This window comes from Eleutherodactylus coqui, chromosome 3 (genome assembly GCF_035609145.1).
Source record: "Eleutherodactylus coqui strain aEleCoq1 chromosome 3, aEleCoq1.hap1, whole genome shotgun sequence".
NCBI lineage: Eukaryota > Metazoa > Chordata > Amphibia > Anura > Eleutherodactylidae > Eleutherodactylus > Eleutherodactylus coqui.
Window position 1 is genome coordinate 69,634,133 of NC_089839.1, and position 13,057 is coordinate 69,647,189.

The 13,057-nt window shown below is 41.0% G+C and overlaps 1 protein-coding gene across 1 annotated transcript in view; it reads right to left on the reverse strand.

Annotated features, from left to right (window-relative positions):
- The window catches only part of LOC136620761 (protocadherin Fat 4-like), a 120,594-nt gene that overhangs the window by 62,248 nt on the left and 45,289 nt on the right, over positions 1-13,057 (reverse strand). The window contains exons 15-20 of the mRNA XM_066595734.1: positions 8,282-8,443; positions 7,993-8,144; positions 7,490-7,661; positions 4,433-4,641; positions 2,846-3,028; positions 1,393-1,612 (exon numbers count right to left, since the gene is read on the reverse strand). Coding sequence (XP_066451831.1) covers positions 1,393-1,612; positions 2,846-3,028; positions 4,433-4,641; positions 7,490-7,661; positions 7,993-8,144; positions 8,282-8,443 — 1,098 coding nt within the window. The remainder of the gene's footprint in view (positions 1-1,392; positions 1,613-2,845; positions 3,029-4,432; positions 4,642-7,489; positions 7,662-7,992; positions 8,145-8,281; positions 8,444-13,057) is intronic.

Genomic DNA, 13,057 nt, shown 5'->3' on the forward strand with positions numbered 1-13,057 from the left:
CTTATGTTTCCATCCATGATTCCATCTGGATGGCTGAGAATGGATGGAAACCTAGAACAGAGTAATAAATGTTATGTAAATGGAGCCTTGCCATCTTTTTTGTAAAATGCAATGCCACAACCATAAGTTAGCTGCAGGTTAGGAGGGAGTTATGAAGCATACAACAAACACTGCATTTTTGTATGGCTTTTTTCCCACTTTTTCCAGTGGTTTTCTCTTGCAATCCCAGCAGGCCGTAGGCTTCTCATTTTTTTGTGTTTTGCTTAGTTAAAAATGTAACCTTGAATGTGCACAAAAAATGTAATTAAAAAAAAAGCTGTAAAAGAAACCTATTTATTGGTTTTAAAAAAATGTGGGCCTTTCATTCCATGTTTTTTTGAGAAAAAACTCCCATGAAAAACATGTGCGCAGAAAACCTTATACAACAGGGACCAAAGAACCTTGTTGCTTAGGCCAGGTGTCGCGGCTTGTCGGTCGTGACAGCGTTGTGGCATGGTGGCCTTGACACAGGCCAAGACCAGTTGCCTTGTTATGCAGGACAAGGGTTAATGCACCATGTGCAGAGACTGCTGGTGCTGTTTCTGTTTGCTGCATGATGCATGCTGGGTTAGTCATGCCTGGGAGAGGGTTGGAGGTGTACTTCTCTAATTGCTGTGCTAGTCCTCAGGTGTGGCGTAGCTTTATATTCTCACCCCTCTTTGTGCTCAGTGCTGCTTATTTAGCTCCATAGAGGAGTATTGGAGTTCCTCTGTGCTGGGTGTACTGCTACATCCAGATAAGTTGTTGCGGTTTACTTTTCAGTTGTATTTCCGTTTTCATTTTTTGTTTTGCTTTGCTGTTTAGTTCGTCTCTCCAGGGGTCTCTCTAGGGAGAGTCAGGGCCCAGGAAGAAGACTGTGGGGCCACCTCTATCGAGGCGATTACTCCGCTTCTAGGCAGGGACCCTTCACCCCCCTGCTAGGTTAGGGCCAGGTTTCCTTCTCCCTGGAGTGGTGCTACTGTTCAGCATAGCGTGGGGCACACTATTCTGCAGTGCATGGTATTGTCAACGGCAATGGTTGTGAATGTCACCCTGTGTCCGTGCTGAGTGTGATGCTTGTGTGTGGCACAGACATGACACCAGGTTGCAGTGTCAGCAACAGATTTAAATACCAGGACATGCTTGGCAATAGGATGAGTAGTAATTGCTTGGCGGCTGCTAGTGCATTAAAAGAGCAGATGCAATGTTTGTCACTACTGGACCATATCATAGCGGTGGTGGTAGGGAGTAAATTTAAGCCTGATGGGCGTCAAAATAAATAATCAATTAATATATGAACATATATTCTGCCATACTTTACTACAATGAATTTACAGATATTGTATAAAGTATTGTGTAAAACGTTAACATTACCAGTCAGTCTGTAGACTATGAAAGCATTATCGCCATGATCTTTATCTGTTGCTGTGATGTGGCCAATTACTGTGCCAGCCGGTGTACTTTCTTCAACATACATTGAACCGTGTGGAGAAAACACTGGCTTCCAATCATTAATATCCAATACTCGAACGATGAGAGTAAGGTAGCCTTGTTTTTTATGTGGCATCCCATAATCTTCCGCACAAATGAAAATCTATATACGTAAAACGATCCATTTTTAGACATTTTATTTCACATGGGAAAAGGAATATGTCTAATTCAACTTTAAAGGTGGTTACTGACTATTCATTGTTAATGGATACATATTTTGCCTAACCACATAATGCGACCGTCCGGTCCTAGACCAACAAAGATGGCTGCTCCACTTCTCTGACCACCTGATGCACATTTTGCATTAGTATGCACCCCTTCTGTAAGACCCTACATACTGCTCTAACTGGCAAGTACTGAGTACCTGGGCCAATCAAACCAGCATAAAGTGTCCTGGACTAATGATGCCAACTAATGAGAAGCAGTTCAGCCCCATCTTTGTTTGTCCAATGCTCGAGGGTTGCTTTAAATTATTTCTGAGCTACACTGAGTTGGGACTTTTGATCGCATCTTAGACACATTTCAGATATACAGTAGCCACGCAGAAGATGCTAAGTGGGACCCTAGCCTAATATATTTCTATACATTATGTAGCTGTATATAAAAAATTCTATTTGTTAAATGTAAGCTTTTTTTCTTTATCTTAAAGGGCCACTCTGGTGATTTTTTAACCTGTTATGTAGCTATCCCCTGGTATATATAAATTGGCTAGTGTTACCTTGGTTAGTTAGTCCTTTCTATCTGAAACTCCCAACCTCTTTCTCCTTAATGTTCATGTGATCTCACTTCTGACCAGCTAGATTTACTTGGGGCTATGTGTTCTAAAACTAGTCAATTTCTCAGTCTGTAATGCTGTTACATGGACCCTACAACAGAAACTACCTAGAGAGAGACGCAGACACTCCTATCACAGTTACCAATGATATTCACACAACTTCTGTCACACAGTTATAATAGAGGAGATCATAGCTCATCCTCCTGTCTGTATACTTATGGTCTGTAGCTTATTCAGAAGAATATAGAAATAATCATAATTAAACTGTCTACCCAGCAGGAAGAAATAGTATAACCTCTAGTGAATGCTGTGCTGCTGCATCATAGGATTGATGTAAAAGGAGAATCCACAAAAATCTCACTCTCAAGGTGGTGGCTGATAAGCATCAGACAGGGAACTGTACTGCATGGAAATGGCTACAATACACCGAGGAAATCTCCAGAGGCAATCAGGTGAGGAGTGCAGGGATGAAAAAGGATTTGAAGAGAACGGTTTACAAACTTTTTAATGTTTGCAAAAATTGTAAAAATAAACTAGTCCCATTTATGTTAAATTTCTGACCTGGAATTCATGGGGTCCATTTTCAAAATCAAAGGTTGTAGCTGCAGAGACCTTTCCGTTGGTGGCATCTATAGTGAATGTGTGGGAGTGATTGTTGAGGATAGAATATGTAAGAATACCGTTTCTTCCTGGATCGTCATCTGCAGCCTGAACCTGAACAATGAACGTAGGGGTACTCTGCTCCTACAGGACATAAGGGACATAGGAAATGCCATGAATACAGCAAACGTGAGCAAAACTGAGGACACTGATATTTAAGCAACTCAGTTGATAAATATATTTCTTTTACCTGCAGCAATAATTAAAACTGCAAGGAGAAACGAGCCCTTGCTATACATCAGCCCTTTCCTTGTCTAGTGCAAGAAGAAGGGGGAATTTATGTCTCTGAGGCTATCATATGGGTTAGGCTGCTTTCATATCTTCTACCTATTTGCTGCATATGTTAAATCCCCATAGTGTACATTGGTGTGCTATATGCGTTGTAGTCCCCAAAAAAGGGCATACTGTTTTTTTTTCCACTTGCGTAACATGCATGAAAAAAACGCAGGTGTAAGTAGCACAATAGAAATCAAGGGGCTTTTAGCCCCACGTATTACCCGCGTGAAATGTGATAAATTCTATTATATCTTCTCCATATCTGTGCATGCACATGTGTGCATAGACACTTCGTAATGATACGTATGAGAAATAGATTGCAGCATGCTCTATTTCTCTGTGTACCATGCAGCATGAGAACTATACACGTGTATGGGCTGTGTATGATACGCTGCCCATACACAATACATTGCACTGTTTCAGAGCAGTGAATAAAAAAAAAAAGAGTCAGACTGCACATGTCGGAGTGCGTGTGATACGTGGCCATGCACAGTGCACTCGAAGCCAAACGCGGTCTGTGCCTGCACAGCTGACGTTTACAAAATTGTTAAATCACTGCGGGAAGACCCGCAACATATTACCGATACGGCCGTGGACATGGAGCCTTACCCTGAGTACTATAGAGAACAACAAGTTCCCAAAGGCGTGCAATCTCATCAGAGTCCTAATTTGTTTCCTAGTAATGAGACTATTCGTAGATGCTTAATTTAGATGGATAGATATTAGATAAATGGAGAGAAAGATATGAGATAGATAGATAGATAGATAGATAGATAGATAGATAGATAGATAGATAGATAGATAGATAGAGTAGATATCAGATAGATAGATATGTGATAGATAGATACAGTAGATATTAGATAGAAAGATATGAGATAGATAGATACAGTAGATATTAGATAGATAGATATGAGATAGATAGATACAGTAGATCTTAGATAGATAGAAAGATATGAGATAGATAGATACAGTAGATATTAGATAGATGGAGAGAAAGATATAGATAGATAGACAGATATAGATAGATATTGGATAGATAGATTCAGTAGATATTAGATAGAAAGATAGATAGAGAGATAGATAGGAGATAGAGAGATAGAGAGATAGATAGATAGATAGATAGATAGATAGATAGATAGATAGATATTAGATAGATAGATATTTTTTTTTACTACACAAGACTTTATGGTCCCTGTGACTGGATAATCTCACCTCTTTTACTGTCACGTTTTCCAAATAATTTGTGAAGACAGGAGCGTACTGATTACCATTGATAACAGTCACATGTACGATAGCCTCACTGTATATCGAGGGCCTTTGTGAATCTGTTGCCTTCACAGTCACATTAGTAGGAAAGTCTTCCATCTTTAGAACTTTCCTAGTTGTCATTATTCCAGACAGTGGATCCAAGTCAAAATAATCTATAATTTAAAATAATGGAATAGAATATCTCAAAAAACACCAAACAAAATCTAATTGTCTTGTAGAATATAACATTCACTGTTCACAGATTCACTCAAAGATTACACTTATATAAATACAGCTATGGGCAAGGTGATAATTTGCAGGGGTTTAGTCCAACTTTTACCCAAAAGCAATTGAAAATGAATGTTTTTTAAATAAACTTTTATATAAAAATGTACACTTTTATCACTTAGTTTTATCTCATGCAGATGATGAAGGATTATGAGGGGTCATAGAGATTCACAGTAAGCGATGGCACACTATGGAAAGAATGGAGCTGAGCTGCAGCACATACAATATGTAAGAGGGGGTAAAGCCTCAGACGTCCTCTCTCAAGTAAAGACTGTAGGTATACCACTTTAAGAAAATATCTAAACCGTTGCCGATATGTGATGTACAATGGGAATATAGAGTGAGCTCAATGGTTTGAGCCGACTCCATATATGGCAGCTGACAGCCGCCTGTATTAACCGGAATCGTCTTTGCAACAAACGCTTGATGGTCATAAAATGGTTACTTTGGTGAATAGTGATGAGTGACCTTTTGAAAAGTTCATTTTGGCCAATTTTGTTTGGTCCAAATTATTTCAAACCTAACTGAAAGTTCACCAAAACTTCTAAAACTGGTGTATAAAACTGTTCTAAGAGCTGTAAAAGCCTTGTAGAATACTCAGAGCGTTATACAAGGCTTTTATGGCTCTTAGACAGTGTTATACAGCTGTGTTCAGGACTAGCGTTTAGCGAACGGAACCAGCAGAACTGTGTTTTAGGTAAAACTTTGTTTAAAGCTTGGTTCAGGTTTAAGCCGAACCAAACTTTTTTTTTATTTTAAATCAGATATTTCTTTACTAACTTTTCAATTTTTTTAAAAAAGGCAGGACAAAAGTCCAAATAAAGAAAAAACAAATCCCCAGCCCAAACATACAACATGTCGTGGTGTATTACGGTACAGTTCTTTTGCAAAGATAGTCCATCTTCCGCTCAGTACAACCAACATACATCAGTATTAGTGATGAGCGAGCATACTCATGAAGGGCAATTGCTCGAGCGAGCATTGCCCTTAGCGAGTACCTGCCCGCTCGAGAGACAAGGTTCGGGTGCTGGCGCAGGGGAGCTGTGAGTAGCGGCAGTCAGCAGGGGGGAGCGGGGGGGAGAGAGGGAGAGAGAGATCTCCCCTCCGTTTCTCCCCGCTCTCTCCTGCAGCTCCCTGCCCGCCGCCGGCACCCGAACCTTGTCTCTCGAGCGGACAGGTACTCGCTAAGGGCAATGCTCACTCGAGCTATTGCCCTTAGCAAGTATGCTCGCTCATCTCTAATCAGTATGTTTTCAGAAAACAGTATTTAAAAACTGCCATACTTCTGTTGCATCCGCTCCTCAAAGAAAGCATTGGGATCAGGCCAGAGGCGTAACTTGAAGCTTCTGGGCCCCAATGCAAAACCTGTAACAGGGCCCCCAACTATAATGCTTTATTCATAGTACTGGGCTCCCTATTTGGAGAAGAGAGGCTTTATGGGCCCCCTAAGGCTCCTGGGCCCGGGTACAACTGCATCCCCTATAGTTACGCCAGTGGATCTGTCCCTTCAACCTTCTCTGGAACCCCCACAACCCAGACACTGTTGCGATGGATCCTGCTTCTAGGTCGTCCATATTTTTGCCCATAACGCAGTAATAGCTTGATCAAACTTTTTGCAGTCCTGAGTGTTATTGGTCACTTGGTCTTTGTTCAACCTTGCTAATATGTTCAGTGACCTTTTGTCAATCATGTCCTATAAACCAGTATTAATGCTCTCTGTCATGCTTCCCATTTGCACAGTAAAGTTAGACATGAAAAATTTGCAGTGTGTCACAGCATAAAAATATTTTCAGGGTAGGTTCAGATACAGTTTCTATGTTCTGCATAACTATGCCTTTATCATGTGCAGCCTTTAGAATAGGAGATGTACCTGTAGCAGGGTCTGCAACTCAGGGGAGACGGGGTGTCCATCTCTGCAGTAATCATATCTGCCTCTTACATCACCACAGGCTCTATTACTGCATTTGGAGGCACACTACCAGAGGAGGTAGGATGGGGAAAGCTAGGCTCAGTGGGGGATCTCTCTGGGTGAGTTGTGAGCAAATCACTCCAGGCGCACAGCTACCTCACGCTTTTTATCTATAGAGGTGGGCCACATGGCCTGTGAAGCACTCCTTGTGCCATCTTGCTGCATCCTCTCAACGGTGCTTTTTGCTCCATTCCCGTGGGTCATCCCACTCAAAGCTGTCCTAGGTGGCAAAAAGGAATGCTCACCGTTCCAGCTCTTCAGTCTACCTGCCAGAAATCGTCCCTGGAGAGCAGGAACAGGATAAGTAATAGAAGTTCATCATTCTTCTACATGTCACGCTTGGATACGCCGCTGCTGAGCCGAACTTTTAGCGAAGTTTGACTTGACACAAGGTTCTACTGGTTGGGTTCACTCAGTACTAGTACTTAAGACAAGAAAAGTCATCTTTTCATCAAATAAGTTTTGTGATCATGCTTAGGGAGGAAACCACTAACCACCGCTTCTATCTGCACAGGTCTAGATGGGAATAGCACTGTGCAGGTTAAAATTCAGATAAAGTTTGTACTTTAAAGTTTGTACATGGATGCTTCTAGCGATCAATGGGAGTGCAACTAGTGGAAATGATAGTAGTTGGACCCCCACCAATCAACAAGAGACAGCATAACCTAGTGATAAACTGTTTCTCGCTTACATGGAAAAATCAATTAAGGAGCAAATAAATGTTACTGTAATAGTAGGTTGGATACAATAATGAACAATCTTACCTTTATTCTCCTCTTCTGATATACTGTATATGAGTGACGAGTGCAAATAAAATGCTTTGATCTGTATTAAATAAGTATGAGGAGCAGTCCAGTTATTGAGCATTTCAGGATTATAGTAATCTGCTGAGAAAACCGGCACAGTAACATTGCTTGGTGATATCACCACAAATACCTTAAAATAAATAGAATAAAGCAGAAGATCTGAGCACTGTCTTACTAGTAAATGATGATATACAGTATAAATCATGCAAGAAAGACTTTGTTCACACTACCGCTATGGCTTCCATTTCTAACAGAAGCTACAATGCTATACTGCTGTAATGAAGCCCATTGGAATGGTGTCCATTGGGGTTCCGTTGAGGCTTCCAGCATTTTGATGTCAAGAATGATGCTTCATGCTTCTGTGCAGCACTATGCCATCAAAAGTGATAGAATCCACCAACAGAAATCATGAGGGACTGTCATAGCGTTAGTGTGAACAGAGCTTCAACAATGTAGTCTACCTGGACGACTGTTGATTGAGGTGGTGCCCAACTGTCAGTGCAATTGACTTTGAAGGCATAGTATTCGGGAAAACTGTGCTTTGGAAGGTCTTTTGTTAAAAAGATGTGGCCAGTTCCATTTGCTATGGAGAAAAGGTTCTCGCTGTTATCACCTAAAACAAAATCACAGATATTTCACTTTCAAGTATTTTTTTGTTACTATTGAAAATTAATCCATAATATGAAACTGATTAACAAGACATTTTAATACAGAATTCTAATTCATATTGCAAGATCTTATGATATGCACCTGAAATAGAATAGTGGATTCCTTCATCCATACTTGTATTAATTTTTTTTGCATTTATATCAAGTATTATACTTCCCGTTGCATATTCACCATCCCATATTACTGTATGGTATGTAGCATATTCCACCATAGGCCCTTCTTCATTGACATCTTCTATATGAACTGAGAAAGATAAACAGTGATTGTAAGAATATAGTGTCATGTTGGGCCTAGATGTGCATACGATTTGGCCAGTTTGACTTATAAAACAGTACTGTGCAAAAGTTTTAGGCAGCCATGGAAAAAGTGCTTCAAAATAAAAAAAACTTTCAAAAATGGAAGTGTTAGTTTATTTTTGTCAAATAACAAAATGCAAAGTAAATGAACAAAGGAGAAATGTCAATTAAATCAATATTTGGTGTGACTGCCCTTTCTCCTCAGAACAGCATCAATTCTTCTACGTACACCTGCACAAAGTCTTCTTGTGTAGGATTATAGTTAGGTGTATGATTAACCAATTATAGCAAACTGATGATCAACATTTTCCTATGTAGGTTGTAACACAGTAATTAACTGAAACAGCAATAGCAATGCAGAAGGCTTTAGACTTTGCTACAAAAATGAGGTTGTGGAAGACAGTTTCATGTCACAGATCACACACCATGTTAAGACCGAGCACAGCAACAAGACACAAGGTAGTTCAACATGTGCTGTTCGAGCTCTTTTGAACAAGCACTACGAAACGGCCAACATTCAGGACCGTAGACACAGTGGTTGGCCAAGGAAACTTAGTGCAGCAGTTTCTTATTGCTAAGCTTAGTCTTGCCATGGTGTAGGACCTGTAACATGAAACTGTCTTTCATAACCTCATTTTTGTAGCAAACTATTATTGGTTTATCATAATCTATCATCTTAGAAAATAGCTGATTTTATGCAAGTGTAGCTAGAAGAATTGATGCTGTCTTGAAGGTAAAGGGCGGTCACATCAAACATTGATTTGATTTACATTTCTATTTTGTTCATTCACTTTGCATTTTGTTAATTGGCAAAAATAAACCATTAGCACTTCTAAATTTACAACATTCTTACTTTACAGCATTTTTCCACATCTGCCTTAAACCTTTGTTCAGTGATATAGTATGTGATTCACCAAAAAATGTTCCATAGTGAACTTGGCCAAATCATTGACCATCTATGTCCATCTCCATACGTAATGTATAAACAAGATCAGGTTACTGTATTTCCATACATTAACAAAACTAAAGGCAAAAACTCTACTCCCATCAACTCCGACTGTACAATTTTCAAGTGAACTAAATAATTATCCCATGCACCAAAATAATAGCATGAAACACCTAAAAGATCCCTGGTATCGTATACAAAATCTTAAATTACCACAATACATTCCAAATACAGGAGTAATGGTCAAAAAAGGTACATTTATAAAATCATGTAGAAAATACACAGAGCAAACACAATTGAACAAGATCCTTGCAGTGGGACATCCTACAATTAGCTTATTGTCAAAGAATGCATCTAACATAAAGGGAATGTCCAAAGCAGATGATTCCTAATGTCAACTTGTGAGGGTATATGTATATATTGCCATATGTTTTTTATTCTTTTATACCTGTATGCAAGTTCTATTCAAAGTTAAAATGAGAAAAACTTAATCTGTCGCCTTACATCAGATATTCCAAAGGCCTTGCAAGGTGAAGACAAAATGTATCTTGAACACCGCAAGGAAGAACCGGACACGAAGGCCGCATGCTTGGCTGTTTTCCCAGAAGCGCCGTATCTAGATAACGACTGTTCAACTACGTATATAACTATCAGTGCCTCAGCCGGAAATCCGGACTTCACATATATGGTTATGCGGTGAATTTGAGCCAATGAGACCATTACCCATTCCTAGTGATGTGACCAAAGGGTATAAGATCCCATGTAATCTGTAATAAAGTGCACAGTTATGTCCCCGTGTGAGGAACTATACCAGACCTCCGTGTGTGGTGTCTCTTCTTTACCGCCGGCAGCGGGGCATTGGGGTGGGCCTGATTGGTGCTGTACGCAGAAATTTTCCTCACAAATGGCGCCCAAAGGTGGGGCGGTAAAACCGGAGCCGTGCAGCGCAGTCCACCCGGATCCACGCCACGGGGAAGCCGTCCTGCTGCAAACCGAGCCTGATCAACTCACAGAACTCCAGGTAAGACCGGCATATATTTATGTTGCGTTTTACGGTGAGAGTCTTGCAGCAGGAGGGACTATCTGTGTTTTGTGACCGGACGGGTTGGGTTAAGAGTTCTACACGGTAACACGTGTGGGCTTCGGGTTTGCCGTCACGGACCACTGACCGTGATAAGCGCACCAATCACTCACCCAGAAACTAGTCTGTAGTCTATTTGTACTTTGAATTCCGTAGTGTTTTAGCAAAAGTGAAGATTGTTTGTTGTATCTGAAGATTTTTTTTTCTCTTTCTCTTTTCATTTTGTCTCATAGAAGAAGGGACCAGGGACCCTCGGTTTTAGTTTAGTTAGTTGTTGATGGTTTAGCTGAGGAGAGGGATGCACTCTATGGGACTGGTTCCATAGAAGGAGATGCCTTTGGTTGTTTTGCCGTATATAAGGGGCTAACAATTCGGGTCAGAAGGATGCACTCTATGGAGCGTGTTATTATTATTGTTGTTGTTCTTCTAATATGCGTAAGACCTTATTAAAGAAGACGGAGCCCCTCAAGGGCTGCCGCCATGCGGATGAATTGGTGGAGGAGAGACAAGGGTCCCAATCTGTAAAATGTAAGAAAACTCCCTTTGAAAATGTGTGACATGGACCCGCACGGTAGATTACAGTATGGTGACTGGGAGGAGGTCTTTAGGACCAAGAGGACCAAGAAGGGCGCCTTGAAAGACCAAGGGTTGCTAGAAAGTGCTGAAGTGAGGAAGAGAGAGAGTAAGGGACTGGATAATGTGACACCAACATTTCCCTTGTTTGAAAAAAGATGAAGAGCCAGTTCCGATAATGCCAACCACGTACGTTACCAGAAGAATGAAGAAATGTACTAGTACTGCACCTGCCCCGATCTCCTAAGATGGATTGTCAGTGGACTTCCCACTTGCCTAGGGATAGTGCAGAAGACCTTAGGTTCGAGCGAGGGCGCACCCTGTGGGGTGTTAACTTGTACAGATAGAGGGTATGGATGCCTGGAAATGAGCCCAGGGAATCCATGGCCTCCTTCTGAGGTGAGGTAGGAATCCCCCCTCCAAGGAGTAGGGTCTTATGGGCAGTGGGGAAACCCTGACGCAAGGGAGAGTGCAAGGCCTGGTGCTTGATCTCCATATTAAGTTTTTAGGGGGGTTTGTGAGGGTATATGTATATATTGCCATATGTTTTTTATGCTTTTATACCTGTATGCAAGTTCTATTCAAAGTTAAAATGAGAAAAACGTAATCTGTCGCCTTACATCAGATATTCCAAAGGCCTTGCAAGGCGAAGACAAAATGTATCTTGAATACCGCAAGGAAGAACCGGACACGAAGGCCGCATGCTTGGCTGTTTTCCCAGAAGCGCCGTATCTAGATAACGACTGTTCAACTACGTATATAACTATCAGTGCCTCAGCCGGAAATCCGGACTTCACATATATGGTTATGCGGTGAATTTGAGCCAATGAGACCATTACCCATTCCTAGTGATGTGACCAAAGGGTATAAGATCCCATGTAATCTGTAATAAAGTGCACAGTTATGTCCCTGTGTGAGGAACTATACCAGACCTCCGTGTGTGATGTCTCTTCTTTACCGCCGGCAGCGGGGCATTGGGGTGGGCCTGATTGGTGCTGTACGCAGAAATTTCCCTGACAAACTGTATCCATCTACAATTTAATATACATGCGACAAAGTAATATAGTATGTTAGGCTGAATGAAGACAGTCCATTTAGTTCAGCCTGTTTCAACCTCCCCCTTGTTGGTCCAGAGGAAGGCAGCATTACAGTCAATATGGGATTCACTGGTGGATCCCTCAGTCTAACTGAGGTCCTGCAGAATACTTAACAGAGGTGTTACAGGGGTTATCTAGGAATGACCCACCAGTATACACCAGGGTCGATGCAGAAGCGCTGCTCAGACCCTTGTGTAGTGTCCAAAGCTCGTAATTGCAATGACAGCTGTGCCTCCAATTACGAGCGCCAGCCACTACACGGAGGTCTGACCAGTGCTTCTAATCCCAGTGTATCCAGGGGGGCGCTGCCTGGATAACTTCTTTAATTATTAAAATAATAACATTCTGATAAATATAGTAATTGCATAAATAATTATGTATTATTCTGCAGAGTGTCCTTTTAGTTGATGTCAGACTATTCTTATGTCTGCGGTTGGGCTTTTTATTGGGGTTTCCAATGGGAACTCTGACAAGAAGAGTGCAGCATGCAACATTTTTCTTGTTGCCAAGACAACAAAAACCTGGACAGACACCATTATAACATTATAGGGTAATGGCTCTGTTGGGGGCCATTTGGATGGATCATACGGACAGATGAAGCAGTTGTTGTATATAGCTTACATTATAAATGAAAATTGTTATACCAGTGTGAACAGAGCCTTACCAATGCATCATGCAAACTAATCAGGACTGAATATGGAGAAAATAGATTAAAATGCATCGAGTATTACAAAAAAAATCTGTCACTCTTTTGTATTAGTAGGGATGGAAATATACTGCAGTGGCAGCCCTCTGCTCATCCACATCTAATATAAGATGTTTTACGCTAGATTGATTCTATAAAGACTGATGAGTTTCTTTTTA